Source organism: Sphaerodactylus townsendi, linkage group LG13, assembly GCF_021028975.2.
Source record: "Sphaerodactylus townsendi isolate TG3544 linkage group LG13, MPM_Stown_v2.3, whole genome shotgun sequence".
In the NCBI taxonomy this organism is placed as follows: domain Eukaryota; kingdom Metazoa; phylum Chordata; class Lepidosauria; order Squamata; family Sphaerodactylidae; genus Sphaerodactylus; species Sphaerodactylus townsendi.
Window position 1 is genome coordinate 13,350,249 of NC_059437.1, and position 18,011 is coordinate 13,368,259.

Genomic DNA, 18,011 nt, shown 5'->3' on the forward strand with positions numbered 1-18,011 from the left:
ATGCCCGTGTGAAGACAGAACACAGAAAAATAAGACATCCCCTAAAAATAAGACATAGCGCATCTTTGGGAGCAAAAATTAATATAAGACACTGTCTTATATTCGGGGAAACACAGTATTATCAACAGTTTTGGCTCCCTTTCGCCAGAACTGTCTTTTGCTGTGAGTCTCATGTCATCAATAAAATCCTTGAACCCATCAAGCGCGTTATTGTCTGAACGGGGAGCTTGACAACCACCCACTCTGAATGTTATGTACTTTCAGGCGTTTGAGCCATTTCGCCTCCCTCCTGCTCCCTCTTCAACCTCTCATCAGTGTGTGCCTCCTGCAGTACTCTCGGCCTTCGTGAGGCCATTCCCCCTCCCTTTAGTTTATTTATGCTTCTTGCTTCCCACAATAATTCCGAGGCAGTACTTGGAACTCTTAAGAGCTCATGGAAAATAACCATGAGTAATAGGCCGGCCTCGCTTGCTAATTAATTATTATCAGCTATTAATGCTGACTGTGTTCACCACGGGGACTTTCATGCTGAGGAAGCTCAGGAATCAGTCAAGGGAAGAAAAACAACAGGAGAAAGTACATACTGCAAGGAGACAAGAGCTCTTTAATTTCACAGCACTGCCCTCTGACAGCAGCACACAGATTTAAATCTGCCAGGCAGAGAAAGACATGGAAAATGTAATAACCTGAGGGAGATGGACATATCTTTGGCTGGAGGAAGATAATTGGAAAACAATGTTTGAGAGGATGAAATCTGCCATTACGAGGAAGCCGAGCGAAAGAAGGGAGAGGGTTTTTTCCTGCCATTGTGTATTCCAGTCATTCACACATTACATTTCAAAAGATTTCTCCTTGGCTTTCAATTCTGACCCTTGGATTGGTGAAATATCTTCTACCCTACACCCAGTAGTGGGATTCAAATGATTTAACAATCTGTTCCAGTGGTGGGATTCAAATAATTTAACAACTGGTTGTTTACAAGCACCATTTTAACAACCGGTTCTGCAGAAGTGGTGTGAACCTGCTGAATCCCACCACTGCCTACATCCTAGTTTGATGCATGTATTTTCAAATGTAAGCCCCATTGAATTCAGAGGGACTCCCAAGTACATGTGATTACGAGTGCAACCTAAGAATCAGAAAGCAGAAAAGACAAGTAAAGGCACAGACAGAGCAGGACCGTGACTAAGAAAATCAAGGATAGAACAATGTCCAGCAAGAGTGTTGTCATGTTTTGGGTCATTTTAATTCACAAAAGTCACAAACAGTTATCAAAAATATACAGGTTTTGGTTGAGTGTCAGCAATTTACGAATGTTGCAGTTGGCCCCACTGGAGGGCATTTCAGGTCCTGAGAAACTTCACCATCAAGGCAAAGGCAAGTCCATCTTTGCTAAACCATTTGCTGGGTGTCACAGCCTAAAAACTCTGTCCTCAGTGCAATGTGTTTATTCCAACGGAGCGGGTGTATTCTTAAATACCTGGCAAAGAGCGGGGGATCCAGGAGATTCACGACTGGGCTGAAGTAATCTTGATTGCCCTGGAAAATCTGAAAGTATGGAGACATGGTAATTCTTTATTTAGGTGTCCAAAGAAGTCAGGAAAAGAGTGGTTAGAAGGTTTTTCAGAATCCAAAGGAGATACAGAGACAATCAGTGGGAAAGAACAGTGCATATCACAGGAGGTGGTGATGGCCACTAACCTGGATGGCTTTAAAAAGGGCTTGGACAGATTTATGGAGGAGAAGTCGATCTCTGGCTACCAATCTTGATCCTCCTTGATCTCAGATTGCAAATGCCTTAGCAGACCAGGTGCTCAGGAGCAGCAGCAGCAGCAGAAGGCCATTGCTTTCACCTCCTGCATGTGAGCTCCCAAAGGCACCTGGTGGGCCACTGTGAGTAGCAGAGTGCTGGACTAGATGGACTCTGGTCTGATCCAGCAGGCTAGTTCTTATGTTCTTATATTTTGTATGCAGAGGTTCATCGGCTCACTTCCTAGCAACTCTAGTTGAAAGGCTGTCAGGAAGCTGGGATCTCAAAAACCCTTACCTGAGACCCTGGAGCAGTGGTGGCAAACCTATGGCACTCCAGATGTTCATGGACTACAATTCCCATCAGCCCCTGCCAGCATGGAGTGCCATAGGTTCGCCACCACGGCCCTGGAGCATTGTGCACAATTCCAACGCACACAATGCAGAGCTAGGTGGACTATGGCCAGCATGTTTTATGGCATAATCACAAGGCAGGACTTATGATTGTTCAAGTCCAAGATGCAGCGTGGTGATTAGAGTGTCAGACTAGGTCAGACAAGAGGAGTCCTAAGTTCAAGTCCCTTCTCAGCCATGAACTCACACGGTGACTGCGAATTCTGTGCTCAAGACAGACTACCAAGGCACAGAGGTCCCCAGTTTGGACAGCAGCCTCGTTGCAACAGGGTGAATGGATTTGTATGCCATTAATATGCTTGTGTTCCCTTCACATGGAACATATATTCCCTTTGGGTTGGATTTTCAGTTATGCACATCATGTTTCTCTCTTCAGAACTCACTGCACTGCAGATCTGAGAAGTCTCATGGTTTGTGAAAGCGGGCAAAGGGCAATTATTTCTGTATCTGTACCGGGAAAGCAAAGCAGACTAATACGTTCTTTGCTTTTTTTGGTTTTTTGACTCCTCCCCACCTTCCTCTGCCCATGCATGAGCAGTTCCCCACCCCCCATCCCCTGCCGGCATTTCTGGAGGATCAATGGGGCTTCTTTCCTTTAAAAGTTTTTAAAAATACTTTTGAGCTATCAAAGGAGTGCTGGATCATGAAAACAGCTTTAAAACAAAAACAGGCAGCAAATAACCTCCTGACCTGGTAGCAAAATAGAACTTAACAGGGCACCTCTTGATGTGTAAACAAAAAACAAGGGGGGACCCTACAGCGCAACACACAGCTGTGCCACGAACATTAAGTGCACAAAGGGCCATAGATTGGCATTCTGTTTCTAAGCTCTGCTAACCACGTTTCTTTGGGAAGTTCACAAGCTGGACATGTCATGAAGATGTACGCTTCACCCTGTCCCCAACATCTGGTCAAATAACCAGAGTTCGGAAGAAGAAGGCTCTCTGCTAATCATCCTTTCCATGCATCTTCCAAAATCCACTCAGTCTATCACAGCACTGCAGCAGGAATTCCATGCATTGATTATGCATGGCATGGCATGGCATGAGATATGCTTCCTATCATGTGCACACATGAATCCATGTACACATAAAAACAGAACAGCATGACTTCCATTTTTCCCTTGTGAAGAAGGCCCAGACTGTCTCAATGGGCCATTGAGGATGTGGGAGGTTATGACTCTATTCAGGGCGGGGCTGCCAGCCTGCCCATTCTCCCATTTGCTCTGCGGGAAATGGTTGAGGGATAAACTTGAACAGGGGTCTGCAACCTGCGGCTCTCCAGATGTTCATGGACTACAATTCCCATCAGCCCCTGCCAGCATGGCCAACTGGAGAGCCGCAGGTTGCAGACCCCTGAACTAGAAGCTTTGAATGGTCAGACACATGAAGTAGCCTTCCCTGCACAGACACCTGCTTAGGAGTAGACTAAGGAGTCATGACTGGGCACAGTAAAGTGGTGGGGTAAGAGGAATTCTGTGGGCTATTAAAAGCATAAACCTTTCCCATCAATGGCTTTAAGTTCTCTTGCAGTGTTTCCTTACCTTCTCCTTCCCATCTTGAAGAACGGGAGCCCAGTGCTTGCCATCCTGGCTGCTTGAGAGAGAAAACTCCTTCACATACATGTGGGTGAAGCCGCTCTTTGCCCCTTGAGTCACAATTCCCGTCACTCGCATGGTCTTCTGGAAGTTCACCTGAAGCCATTCCTTTGGGCTATTTCCCTGCGGAAGGGACAGAAACACCTCCAGCACAAGACATCCCTTCCTTTCCACCCCCCAGGACATTTTAAAACTACTCTTATATGTGTCATTTAGATGCCTTCTCAAGTTTATTTCCACTGCTATGTTGTGCGTTGACAGGCTGAAACGTACACAGAAACGTACCCATGCATGTTTCCTCTAATCAAACATTTCTTTCGGGCTTTGATGTTTTAAGAAATGCTCCACACTCTAAACATTGCTCAGAGAAGATAGGGAGATAGCTTCATGAGCAATACAGGTGCCAACCAATCAGGGCTGCGTGCAGCCAAGTCGGCTGCAAACCAGCAGAACTATTTCCCCATAATTTTGACCTGGGTGATGGCAGTTAGGAGAAGGAACAGCTTGGCTGCCATTTGCTTGCCTGCGCCCTGAATATGGCTGTGGCCACCACTGCTTCTAGCGGCCGTCACTGCTTGCTTGCTGGGCAGGTGAACAGCAGTGATGCCACCAAACGCCACAGTTGCTGCCACCTGGTTCCTCAGTTTAACCTTTAATGGCATAAAAGATTATTTACGTTTAGACATTTAAATATTGGTATTTAAAATGTTTTCCAAAAACTTAGCCACTGCCAAGGTAATCGATGGACTTCAGTCACTCAGCAAAAAACGAGTGGTCTGGAATTTAGAATAATGAAGCCTTGGAAGCAGCAAAGGATAAATTAAAATCATATGTGGGCTGTTATGAAGATGACATTCCAGGAGAATGTGGGATATGGTTTCAGGAGATCCACAACCACAATGGCATAGTCTCTGTTGTTTGGGGATCTGAAGGTATCTCCCAGAGGTTACCGCTGATGGGAAACTATTAAGACGTGCTAACATAAATAAACGACGTTGCTTAATGGATGACAGAGATGTGAGATATTTGGCTCTTTCTCTGTAGCATGGCTGTATTCCAAGGTAGCGGGGGCACCTGGTTCCTGTCGGGGTATGAAGGGGAAGGGAAACAAGGGGGAGGAGGAAGACAAGATGATAGCGATGGTGCTGCACAGAGCGAAGACTGGATCTTGCCCAAGATGCCCCCCACCCCCGCAAACGTAGAGCAGGCCTTGCCCATGGGATCGTAAACTGTCATCCGCTATGATGCGCACAGGCACACACCCATGCATACGGACCCCACAGTGATTCCACTGAGTAGAGAGCCAGCCATCCTCCTTTCCCCCACTTCCATACACACAGCAGTTACCTTAGGCCTCCACGCATTATTCCTCCCCTGCAGGTTAAGTCGGGCCAGAAAGGGAGGCCAAGAGGAGACAATGCTATCAATGTAGGAGGACGCTGAGAGCTGCTGGTTGGAGATAGCTTTGCTTTCCATTCCCAACGGCACAGAGCAACCTAGCAGAGAGAAAAGGAGAAGAGAAGTAACCCTCTGTGGTGAATTGTGGGTCTAAAGGCCCCCTGTTCAATATTATTTTCCCCATGTGGTTGGGTTTCGGTTCCTGTGGTCTTAAGGTAGCATTTTTGCATTGACTTAATGGAGGATTTTCCCTATGAAGGGAGAGACAACATTTCTCATTCTGTCTAGAGCTCCAGAGAAGTTTTGTGCTCAAGACTCGTTTCATAATGGCAAACCGTGGTTTGAGATTAGAAGAAGTGTTTTGATTTATACCCCACCTTTCTCTCCTGTAAGGAGACTCAAGGTGGCTTACAAGCTCTGTTCCCTTGCTCTCCCCACAACAGACACCTTGCGAGGTAGGTGGGACTGAGACAGTTCTGAAGAACTGTGACTAGCCCAAGGTCACCCAGCAGGAATGTAGGAGTGCAGAAACACATCTGGTTCACCAGATAAGCCTCTGCCACTCAGGTGGAGGAGTAAGGAATCAAACCTGGTTCTCCAGATTAGAATCCACCTGTTTTTAACCACTACACCACGCTGGCTCTCAAGATTAGGCTTGCACAACGCTGCTCGAAATAGCCAGTCTCACAGTAGCAGAGCAGGCTAGAAGCAACAGACACTTCACTAACAGTGAGATCCAAAGATTAACTCTAGTAGTTTTTTGAGGTTTCTGCCAGCTCTGCTCTCCTTGTTCCTAGCTACAGTGAATAGGAAAGATAAAAAGCCTTTGTTGCCGTACTGTTCAGGTCACAGCCGATGAGCTCCATGCGCAATGTAACACGTATGCTGTAATGTGTTGCGTGAAGGCGGATATAGCGGGCTATGATTGGGGGGTCAAAAACGTTGTGTTTCACACTGGCTGCATCTACGTTCCCAAAGAATATCTGCAGGCAGAAATAGAGAGAGAGAGATTCTAAGTAGCCTGTTTAATGCCTGGGGAGCAGAAAGGATGGCCAGGGTTAGTCAAATCATGCATGGGATCCCTGCTGTGGCGCAAAATGGACTCTGAAAAAGTCCAGACATTTCAGCAAGTCCAAAATGCAGCTGCCTGTCTTATTGTCACAAAGGGATATATCGTGCCCCTGTTGAAAGATATGCCCACTGACTGCCTGACTGCCTGTATCTGGTCACAATTCAGAGTTCTGCTTCCTCTTAATTTTCATATCAATAACCTGTAGACTTTTTTATGATTTGCTGCACTGTTTTTACTTTGTCAATTGCCTTGAGAAGGGTTTTTCAAAAATAAATAACGTTCATTGTTTTTACCAGTGAAAAAGATACAGAGAAGAAAAAACAAAACAAGCATATCAGTAATAACAATCTTCTCAATTAAAAAGTAATTAACACCTTTTATAAGTCACAATCAAAATGATCGATATCAAAATTAAGAATCAAATGGATCTGCATGCATAATCTTATTAATAAAAGACAAAACGAACATTTGCTGATATACTGGGTAAAAGTAGTTTTAACTGTCAGTCATTTGGACAACATAGTTCTATCTATAATTTTGTTCAGTATTATTAAAGATTGATTGATACATATTGTTGCACATATAAAGGGAAACATTACAATAATCTAATAAGTCTTTACGCTGGTCTAGCTATTAAAGTGCTATATATACTCAGTTTGATTAAAATATAAATGATATAATCGGTAATAATCAGGTAAATACATTAGTAAAACTTCCCATTGTGGCTTATTATTTAGGCAATATTGAATAATTTCTGAAACATAACTTCCATTTCTCATTGAATTCATGTTTTGGTCTCCTGTTTACAAGATAACAGCCAGATCCACGTTGCAGAGAGAGAAGAAGAAGAGTATGGATTTATACCCCACCTTTCTCTCCTGTAAGGAGACTCAAGATGGCTTACAAGCTCCTTTCCCCTCCTCTCCCCACAACAGACACCTGGTGAGGTAGGTGGGGCTGAGAGAGTTCTGAAGAACTGTGACTAGCCCAAGGTCACCCAGCAGGAATGTAGGAGTGCGGAAACACATCTGGTTCACCAGATAAGCCTCCGCCACTCAGGGGGAGGAATGGGGAATCAAACCCGATTCTCCAGATTAGAATTCACCTGCTCTTAACCACTATACCACGCTGGCTGTCATGCTGGAGGTGTGTGGTTGCGCTTATGTAGTAGTGCAGGGTTGTGCCGGCATTTTTACTGTCCGCCTCCCCAGCCCTCTGTAAGGGGTATCTCCACCAGCAAATGAGCTGGGGGTTGTCTGCTCCTCAGCTCTGTGGCAAGAGAACCCAGAACTCCTACCCGAGATCCTGGAAAGCCATTGCCATTGCCAAATAGCAAGTCTGAACTTGATAGTAGGAAGGTCTGGCTCAATATGAGTCACCTTTGCATCCCCACTCAGCTCCACTCAATATACATGTGGACAATACTGAATGTGAAATGGCTAAACATGCATTTTTAAAACAAGCCAGGAGTCAAATCTACTTTCCTTGGTGCCCCCATCCTTTCCCTTCTTCCTCAGTTTAAAGAGGTACGAAGAGAAAACACTCACCATTTGGGAGCTGGTGGCATTGCCCTTGTATTTTTTCCATTGTTGCCCATCCAGGCTGTGGAAGATGATGAACTGAGAGATGTAGAGGGTAGAGAGCTTTTGCCGGGCTCCTTGTGTCTTTATCCCATGGAGTAGCTTTGGGCGTAGGAGGTCCACCTGATCAATAGTACAAGAGGTGGGGAACTGTAGTAGGGTGGTCTAAGAGACTGCCCTTAGAGTCTAGGACAGTGATAGTGAACCTTTTTGAGACCGAGTGCCCAAATTGCAACCCAAAACCCACTTATTTATCGCAAAGTGCCAACACGGCAATTTAACCTGAATACTGAGGTTTTAGTTTAGAAAAAACGGTTGGCTCCGAGGCGTGTGTTACTCGGGAGTCAGCTTGGTGGTAGTCAGTGGCTTTGCTTTGAAGCAACCATGCAACTCTTCCAACGGGTGAATCACGACCCTAGGAGAAGCAAGCCCCATTGCCAGCAACTGAGCTTACTCCCAGGTAAAGCATCGTGCTTTAGTTCTTTGCATGAAAATCAGTGGGGTTTAACATCGCTTAACAGGGTTACCTACACTGCTTCCCCAAAACTGGGTCTTAGGTTTAATGCTAACAATCAAGCCCAGCGGCCCAGGCCAGCCTAGATGTGTGGGGGGGGGGATGGGGGCGACTCTGTTTGTGCGTGCCCACAGAGAGGGCTCTGAGTGCCACCTCTGGCACCCGTGCCATAGGTTTGCCACCACTGTCTAGGAAGTCTATTCCCAGGATTTCATTCACAGAAGGTTCAGAGGGCTTGGCACGCAGGAAGCCCCATGCTCAAAAGATCTCAGGAAACTAGTTCTCCAGTCTGAAAATCTGACTCTAACCCAGCATCTTGTCTCACACATAGACACCTTCTGCACATGCAGAATAATGCACTTTCAATCCACTTTGCAGTTGGATTTTCTATGTGGATTAGCAAAAATCCACTTGCAAACAATTGCAAGAGTGGATTGAAAGTGCATTATTCTGCATGTGCAGAAGGGACCTTAGAGTTGCCAGGTCCTCTCTGGCCACCAGTGGAATACTGAGGTGAGGGTAGGGTTTCCAGATCTAGGTTGGGAAACTCCTGGAGATTTGGGGATGGAACCTGAGGAGGAGCGGCATCTCAGTCGGGTAAAATGTCATAGAATCCCCCCTCCAAAGCATCCATTTTTCCCCAGGGGAACTGATCTCTGTAGTCTGGAGATGAGCTGTAATTCCAGGGGATCCCCAGGTTCTACCTGGAGGCTGGCATCCCTATTCACACAGTGGCCAGCTAGTTGCCCTGACGGGTCAATCAACAGGGCATAGAGGCAAAGGTGGGCCCCAGTGATGCCTCCCAGCACTCATATTCAGAGGCTTGCTGAGGCTGTGGAGGCCGGTTCCTCACTTTGGCTAGTAGCCATTCATGGATCCTTTCCTTCTTGATTCTGTCTAGAGCAGTGATGGTGAACCTTTTCGAGATCGAGTGCCCAAATTGCAACCCAAAACCCACTTATTTATCGCAAAGTGCCAACATGGCAATTTAACCCGAATGCTGAGGTTTTAGTTTAGAAAAAACAAGGCTCCAAGGCGTGTGTTGCTCAGGAGTAAGCTTGGTGGTAGTTGGTGGCTTTGCTTTGAAAGCAATCTCACAAAGTGCAAATCCTTCCCAATGGGTGGAATTCAATGCACCTTAGGAGGGTTTTACTTCCCAGGAAGCAAGCCCCATTTGCCAAAGTAACTGAGCTTTTACCCCTAGGTGCTGAAGTTCTTTGCATGGGAAAAATCTCAGGCGTGGGGGGCTTAAATGCCAGCACTCCTGGAACAGGGCTACTCTTGGCCACCGCTTCCCAAAAAACTAGGTCTTAGGCTTCTAATGCTAAGCCAATCGGCTCCAGTGGCCCAGGCCAGCCTGGATGTGTGTGTGTGTGTGGGGGGGCGCACTCTCAGAGCGCCCTGGGCAGAGGAGGGCTCTGAGTGCCACCCCTCTTGCACTCCTGTGCCAGAGGGCTCCTGCCACCACTGGCTCCAGGGAGCAGTGGTTCTCAACCTTCCTAATGCCATGACCCTTTAATATCGTTCCTCATGTTGTGGTGACCCCCAAGCCTAACATTTATCCATTTTACAGATGGAGAACACTGATGCAGAGAGTCTTAGGCGACCCCTGTGAAAGGGTCGTTCGAACCCCAAAGGGGTCGCAACCAGTGGTGGGATCCAAAAATTTTAGTAACAGGTTCCCATGGTGGTGGGATTCAAACTGTGGCATAGCGCCAATGGGACTGGGTGGGGCATGACGGGGGCATGGCCGGGCATGACGGGGGTGGGGCATTCCTGGGCAGGGCTGTGACAAAGACGCAGCCACTGCGCCAGTCCTTGGGCGGGAAACGAATGCACACAGGCGCTGGCTGCCACGCATGCCAGTGTACCTCTTGCTAGACTGCTTCAAGTTCTGCGCGCTACTGCTGAGAGGAGGGGCATAACTAAGGCAAAAATCATGTGGCAAAATCACCAATTAGTAACTCCCTCTTGGCACACACAAATAATTAGCAACCTGCTCTCGGGAACCTGTGAGAACCTGCTGGATCCCACCTCTGGTCGCGACCCACAGGTTGAGAACTGCTGGTCGAAAGCCATCTATGCTCATGGCCATCACTGGCAGTGAATTCCATAATTTAATTACTCATTTCAAGCAGTATTTCCTTCTGCCTTTCCTGAGCTCATTTCCCAACTCATTGGGTGTCCCTGAGTTGTGGTATTCAGGGATAGGTAGAAACATCTCCTTCTATCCACTTTTGCCATACCATGCATAATTTTATAAATGTCTATAATGTCTCCCTTCCCCCGCTTGTCTTTTTTCTAGATTGAAAAGTCTTAGGCCCCTTCCGCACACGCAAAATAATGCGTTTTCAAACCACTTTCACAACTGTTTGCAAGTGGATTTTGCTATTCCGCACAGCATCAAAGAGCACTGAAAGCAGTTTGAAAGTGCATTATTCTGCATGTGCGGAATGAGCCTTAGACTCTTCCGTCTTTGTCCTCACAGGAAAGGTCTCCCAGCCCCTCAACCATCTTGGTTGCTGTCATCTGTACTTTTCCTGCTGTACTTACTTACTGAAGGAAGCCTACCTGGATCCAGGAATTACCCCGCTCAGTGCTCCAGGCATTGATTGATCCTGATCTATCCAATCTGGCCAGACTGGGAACCCATTCACCTTGGAGAGAAGAATAGGAAATGTGTGACCGGAAAGGAAGCATCGTAGCACAAAAGGGTGAATGTCTCTCTGTCTCTCAGACATCCACCAGCCCGAGAAGAATTAAGAGATGAGATTGCTCAGATCCTCATAAAAAACACAGCTAAATGATTCAGTCATTTCAATGAAACCAATATGTATGTATTAGCAACAAATATAAGTAAGCCCCTTTTGGCATTGTGGGAAATGCGGGTTTAGCTACATTGATGGTCATGCGTATAGCATTTACCCTGTTTCCCCAAATATAAGACATCCCCTGAAAATAAGACGTAGTAGAGGTTTTGCTGAAATGTGAAATATAAGGCATCCCCTGAAAGTAAGACGTAGGAAAGTTTTTGTTTGGAAGCATGCCCAACGAACAGAACACAGAGAAATAAGACATCCCCTGAAAATAAGACATAGCGCATCTTTGGGAGCAAAAATTAATATAAGACACTGTCTTATTTTTGGGGAAACACGGTAGCTACGTGATTTGTTAGAACAGCCCTTCTGGGGCACGGCTATGTAAGCCAGTGTAAGTTTTTAATACTGCTTGTTAGGTTTAAGAGTAATAGCTTAGGCCCCTTCCGCACACGCAAAATAATGCGTTTTCAAACCACTTTCACAACTGTTTACAAGTGGATTTTGCCATTCCGTACATCTTCAAAGAGCACTGAAAGCAGTTTGAAAGTGCATTATTCTGCATGTGCGGAATTAGAGATGTTTTGAAGAAGCCTCTGTTTCGTAAAAAGCAACCTAACCAGGTTCAACTGTGCACAGACTGCAAAGCTCAGAAAGCGCTAAGAGAAATGCAAGTCATGAACTTTCGTGCCTGAACTTAAAACTCTACTGTTCAATAAACTCTGAATTTAAAGACTGTGTGGAGTCTGTTGATACTAAACTCAGAAGAGAAGCAAAGAGAAATGCCTCTCAGACAAGTAAAAAGCATACTTTTTATGCCCCTGTGAAGGGAGGCCAGCTTCCTTTCCTTTTTGCTCTTTAAATGGCACACACAAAGGACTCTAACCAAACTCTGATTTCCTAGACAGTTGAGTTCCATCATCCTGGTGGACCAACTGCCTTAAAATTATTTTTAGAGAGTTCTTCAGGCTACCTTACATATAAGCAATCATTCAGTGCTTTACAACCTAGTGTCATGATGCTAGGCAGAAGGCTGAGTAGCCTGCAAGCCACCAGGAAGATTCCCTTCCGCTCTTTGCATAAATATTTCAGCAGGCTTATAGTTCCCAAACACCTTTGGCAGCCTTATGATTTGGCTGGGGGGAAAAATGTTAGGAAAATCAGACTCACTCGTTGGTGAGGAGGTAGAGCCTAGATCAGTGATGGTGAACCTTTTTGAGACCGAGTGCCCAAACTGCAACCCAAAACCCACTTATTTATCACAAAGTGCCAACATGGCAATTTAACCTGAATACTGAGGTTTTAGTTTAGAAAAAACAGCTGGCTCCAAGGTACGTGTTACTCAGGAGTAACTTAGTGAAGCAACCGTACAACGCTTCAAATGGGTGAATCACGATCATAGGAGGGTTTACTCAGAAGCAAGCCCCATTGCCAGCAACCGAGCTCACTCCCAGGTAAAGGATCATGCCCAGGCCAGCCTAGATGTGTGTGTGTGTGGGGGGGTGATTTTCCAATCGCTCCCACATGATGAACTCTGCGCGCGAGTGCCCGCAGAGAGGGCTCTGAGTGCCACCTCTGGCACCCGTGCCATAGGTTCGCCACCACTGGCCTAGATAGAAAGCTTAATTCCCTGAAGCTGAGCAGTATTGAGGCTGCTTTTGGAGGGGAATTGTTGCCTTCCGGTGGGGTGAGTCGTGCCAACTGGAATCAGGCAGTGAAACTGATATAGAAACTAAGGCCCCTTCTGCACATGCAGTGTAATGCACTTTTAGTCCACTTCCAATCAGTGATGAAGCTGCAATGGGGCGGGGGAGGGAGGGCGCCGTGCCCCGGGCACACACCACTGGCATGACGTAGGGCAGAAAATCGCCCCAGACCTCCCCTCCCCAGGGGCGGGGCATGGGCAGGGCGTGGGCAAATCGGGGTGGGGTGCGTGCAAATCGTGCCCCGGGTGCAGTTCCCTCTCCCTTCACCCCTGTTTTCAATGCACTTTGCAGCTGGATTTTATTGTGCAGAACAGCAAAATCCACTTGCAAACAATTGTGAAAGTGGATTGAAAGTGCATTATTCTGCATGTGCGGAAGGGGTCTAAGTAAGGCTATTTATAACTTTTCTCAGTTTACCTAACATAGCATTTGTTTAATAAGCTCTCTTTGCATGTAGGGTTGTCAGCTCCGGGTGGGGGTTTATCTGGAGATTCTGGGGGTGGAGCCTGAGGAAGGCAGGTTTTGCGGAGGGGGGGGGGATCTCAGCAAGTATAATACTATAGAATCCAGCCTCCAAAGCAGCTGTTTTCTCCAGGGGAAACAGATCTTGGTCATTTGGAGATGATCTGTAATAGCAGGAAATCTCCAGGTGCCACCTAGTGGTTGGGAACCCTATCTGCATGGGCCCTTCGCACGTCATTATTTATGAATTTACTGAAATTGTATCCCATGTTTCTCCTCAATGGGGACTCAAAGTAGCTTACACCATTCTCTGTTTTATTCTCACAACAACCCTGAGAGGAAGTTCAGGCTGCGAATGTGACTGGCCTATGGTCACCCAGCCAGCTTCCATGGCAGAGTGGGGATTTGAAACCAGGTCTCCCAGATTTTTGGGGGAGGGGGGAGGGGGGTTCCTGTGGGCCTTTCTAGTAAAGTTCTAGAACCAGAGTGGTGTTCCCCTAGACCAGTGATGGCAAACCTATGGCACGGGTGCCAGAGGTGGCACTCATCCTCTGTGTGGGCACGCACACACAGAGTTAGACATGTGGGGGGTGGAAAATCACACACCCCCACACACACACCTAGGCTGGCCTGGGCCACTGAGCATGGCATGCGTGCACCATGGTGAGCAGGGAGGACTCGCCTGGCAGGCCTGGTGCCTGTGCTCTGGGTGGTTGCTACCCGAGGGGGGTGTGCAGAGAAGGCAGAGATGCTAGAGAGGCACAGAGCGGTGTGTGCAGGACTTGCTGGAGGCTAGAGCAGGCTGGCCCCTGCTCGAGCGGGTGGGGTGGAGGAAGAGGGAGCCAACCAGTTTTTTCTAAACTTAAACCTCAGCATTCAGGTTAAATTGCTGGATTGGCACTTTGAGATAAATAAGTGGGGTTTGGGTTGCAATTTGGGCACTCGGTCTTAATAAGGTTCACCATCACTGCCCTAGACCCCTTCCGCACATACAGAACAATGCACTTTCAATCCACTTTCACAATAGTTTGCAAGTGGATTTTGCTATTCCGCACAGTAAAATCTAGCTGCAAAGTGCATTGAAAGTGGATTGAAAGGGCATTATTCTGCATGTGTTGAAGGGGGCCCTAGAGCTGGATCCTCAGGGGGAAAAAATATGCATGACCAAATGTGCTAATGTAATTCCTAGAGCCACATGGCTCTTGTTTTTATGCACCATTAGCCTCTCCTGAAGGACACCCTGTGCTATTGATTTTGTACTGAATGTGATGGGCGAGAGACAGGGCCAAGGCAAAACAGCAAGTGAACACATTGTCCCTGACTGGGTGAAACGCGTGTGCGTAGCGTGAACGGTGATTAACAGCAACAAAACAGATGCCAATAATGTAAATGAAGTACTCTGGTGGAATTTGTCGCATGCTAAAATGCCCTTGTGGAACCTGCTTATCACACATCTGTAGATCTGTTGGAGTGAAAACCATGAGGTAGAAATGGGAGCTTCATTTTTGGGGATGCTTTGCAAATGGTCGGATTCAGGGACATATTTTTGCAGTGATTTCTGCCCATTCTTATAGCATCAGACGCTGAGGCCCTTCTTTTCAAAACAGAAGGCTGCCAGTCAGGGGCGTAATGAGGCAAACTGTAGCCCTGGGCAAAACCTGAGTTGGATGCCCCCCCCCCCGGGAAACTGTCCTGATGGGACCCCCCCCAAGTTTGGTGCAGTTTGGTTTAGGGGGTCCAAAGTTATGGACCCTCAAAGGGGGTGCCTCACCCCCCATTCTTTGCTAAGGAGATGGGGGCTACCCTTTTGAGGGTCCCCTGAACCAAACTGCACCAAACCTTGGGGGTGCCATCATGACAGCCTCCAGATGATACCCTGAAATGTTGGTGCTGATACATCTAAGAATGCCCTCCCTGCAAGAACATCCCGAAATTTGCCCAAGAATCTTTGTTCTGCATTGAGTTTTCTGCATTGATGTCAATGGGGTGGCAGGCTGGGGGGGGGGGGCACATTTCTGAAGGCACAGTCTCAAAGCTTTCAGGGTCTCATCAGGAGACTTCCCTAATAATGCCCCCCAGGTTTGGTGGAGTTTGGTTCAGGGGGGCCAAAGTTATGGACCCTCAAAACTGTAGCCCCCATCTTCTATTAGCTCCCATTGGAAACAATGGAGGATAGGGGCACCCCCTTTGGGAGTCCATAACTTTGGACTCCCTGAACCAAACCTCACCAAACTTGGGGAGTAGCATAAGGACAGTCTCCTGATGATACGCTGAAACTTTGGTGCCACTAGCATAAAAACTGCGCCCCCTGCAGGCCAAAAACGGAAAATCACTAAAAATACCCAAAAACGAACCCAGCATTTTGATGCCCCCCACAAGGTGATGCCCTGGGCAGCTGCCCACCTTGCCCAATGGGCATTATGCCAGTGCTGCCAGTGTGTTCTACAGAGATGACAACAACACCACTCTTAGCAACAGCTGCAAGGTGCAGCAGAGAACTGGATCCCATCAATGCCATAAGATTCTGGACCTTACCATAGTGATCTGAGGCTGTGATCTGAGAGTCAGCAATGGTCCCAGATGCTAGGCCCAGAGGAATCTGACACCCTGAGAACAAAAGTTGGGACAACATTTATTTTACTGGGAAGGTATGGAAGTGGGTTTTCATAGAATCATAGAGTTGGAATCATAGAGTTGGAAGTCCAACCCCCTGCAATGCAGGAACACACAATCAAAGCACTCCTGACAGATGGCCATCCAGCCTCTCTTTAAAAGCATCCAAAGAAGGAGACTCCACCACACTCTGAGGAAGTGCATTCTACTGTTGAACAGCCCTTACTGTCAGGAAGTTCTTCCTAATTTTTAGGTGGAATCTCTTTTGCACCCATTACTCTGTGTCCTAGTCTCGGGAGCAGCAGAAAACAAGCTGGCTACCTCACCAACATGATATCCCTTCAAATATCTAAACATGGCTATCATGCCACCTCTTAACCTTCTCTTCACCAAACTAAACATCCCCAGCTCCTTGTAGGGCATAGATTCCAGACCTTTTACCATTTTAGTTGCCCTCCTCTGGACCCGTTCCAGCTTGTCAATATCCTTCTTGAATTGCGGTGGCCAGAACTGTACACAATATTCCAGGTGAGGTCTAACCAATGCAGAATAGAGAGGTACAGTGATATCCCTCGATCGAGACACTACACTCCTTGTGATACAGCCCAGAATTGCATTGGCTTTCAAATGTTTGCTAAGCTTCAGGCATTAGCGGAGAAGCTGGCAATAGACTCTGCAATGTTATTTTGAATTTGACATTAAATTGCAGCTACAGTTGGATACCTTTCTAAGCCAGCAGCAGAGAATCATATCTCTGTGGAGAAAATGGATGCTGGATTATTGACTCACTGGGAATGACTTTTCCCAGCTCATACTTCCCAGCTCTTCTAGCGTGGCTTCCAAACTTTCAAATGGAGACCATTCTAAGTGTTTGTATTTGCAAGTATCTGTGGCAGCTCAGTTACTAAAGGGTTAACTGTTTGTATGTAAACAAGTTAGTGAGGTCACTTTTTTATGACCCAGTCTATTGATTAGCCATTGGTCAACTTGACTACCAGTGTCTGCGTGCTGAGAAGCATATACACCAGAAGATATAAAGTTATCTGAGTTTCTTTGTTTGAGTCCACTTGTTCAGAGTAAAAAGTTACAAGATGTAGCTTTCTACTGTAAACATGTAATAAAGAAAGTACAGCATTTATTCTTTTTATCCCATGTAACCCTTCCATTGAATAAGTAAAGTATTTTTATACAAAAGCAACTCGAAGCATCTCTGGCTATTCTTTCTGTTCCAACTTCCGCAATACTCTGCTATTAAGTATATCTATTTTTGGCACATCAAAATATCCTACACTTAGAAATTTCAGGGCTAAGAACCTTGAGCTACAAGCCTTGCACAAGCATTTAAAGCAGGGGTAGGGAACCTGCGGCTCGAGAGCCGCATGCGGCTCTTCTGCTCTTGCACTGTGGCTCCACGAGCCGAGCCGCCGGCCCCATCCTTGCCCACCCTGCAGGCAGCAGGGCGGACGCACCAACTGCCCACGGTCGGCTGGGCCGCACCGTGGGCTTCCCCTCTTGCCCGCCCCGTTGGAGCGGGGCGGGTTCTTTCCCGGCGGCCGGCGAGGCCAAGCCGCCGGCTTCATCCTTGCCTGCCCTGCAGGCAGCAGAGCGGGTGCATCCATGCGCTTCTCAGAATGAGCGGAGTAAAAGGTTAAAAAAAACCTATATATAGTGTTATCTTTATTTTAAATGTCAAAAATTATTTGCGGCTCCAAGTGTTTTCTTTTCTCGTGGAAAATGGGTCCAAATGGCTCTTTGAGTGTTAAAGGTTCCCTACCCCTGATTTAAAGGAAGTAGGGGGTACTGACAAGGAGTGATTCATCCCAACATGTTCTGCGAAGAGGGTCCTTATTTATATTCAGATTTTGATCGCTGTGACTCAATGTGTTTTATCTGATGAATAGTAATGTTCCTTAAGAATTGCTGAGATTCCCCTTGATGGCCTTTAAGGGTTCTTAAATAACCATCTGTTAAAATACTGAAGTTTGCAGATGATACAACAGTGATTGGTCTCATTCGAGACAACGATGAAACCGCATACAGACGGGAGGTTGAACAACTAGCCTCGTGGTGCCACTGGAACAATCTAGAAC

The 18,011-nt window shown here is 46.8% G+C and overlaps 1 protein-coding gene across 1 annotated transcript in view; it reads right to left on the reverse strand.

The window, feature by feature from the left end:
* Positions 1-1,227: 1,227 nt before the first annotated feature.
* Positions 1,228-18,011, reverse strand: part of F8 (coagulation factor VIII) — a 76,544-nt gene continuing 59,760 nt past the window's right edge. Inside the window, exons 20-26 of the mRNA XM_048515065.1 lie at positions 15,844-15,915; positions 10,896-10,981; positions 7,778-7,933; positions 5,997-6,141; positions 5,108-5,256; positions 3,707-3,883; positions 1,228-1,548 (exon numbers count right to left, since the gene is read on the reverse strand). Of these exons, the coding sequence (XP_048371022.1) occupies positions 1,393-1,548; positions 3,707-3,883; positions 5,108-5,256; positions 5,997-6,141; positions 7,778-7,933; positions 10,896-10,981; positions 15,844-15,915 (941 nt within the window). The 3' untranslated portion in view covers positions 1,228-1,392. The remainder of the gene's footprint in view (positions 1,549-3,706; positions 3,884-5,107; positions 5,257-5,996; positions 6,142-7,777; positions 7,934-10,895; positions 10,982-15,843; positions 15,916-18,011) is intronic.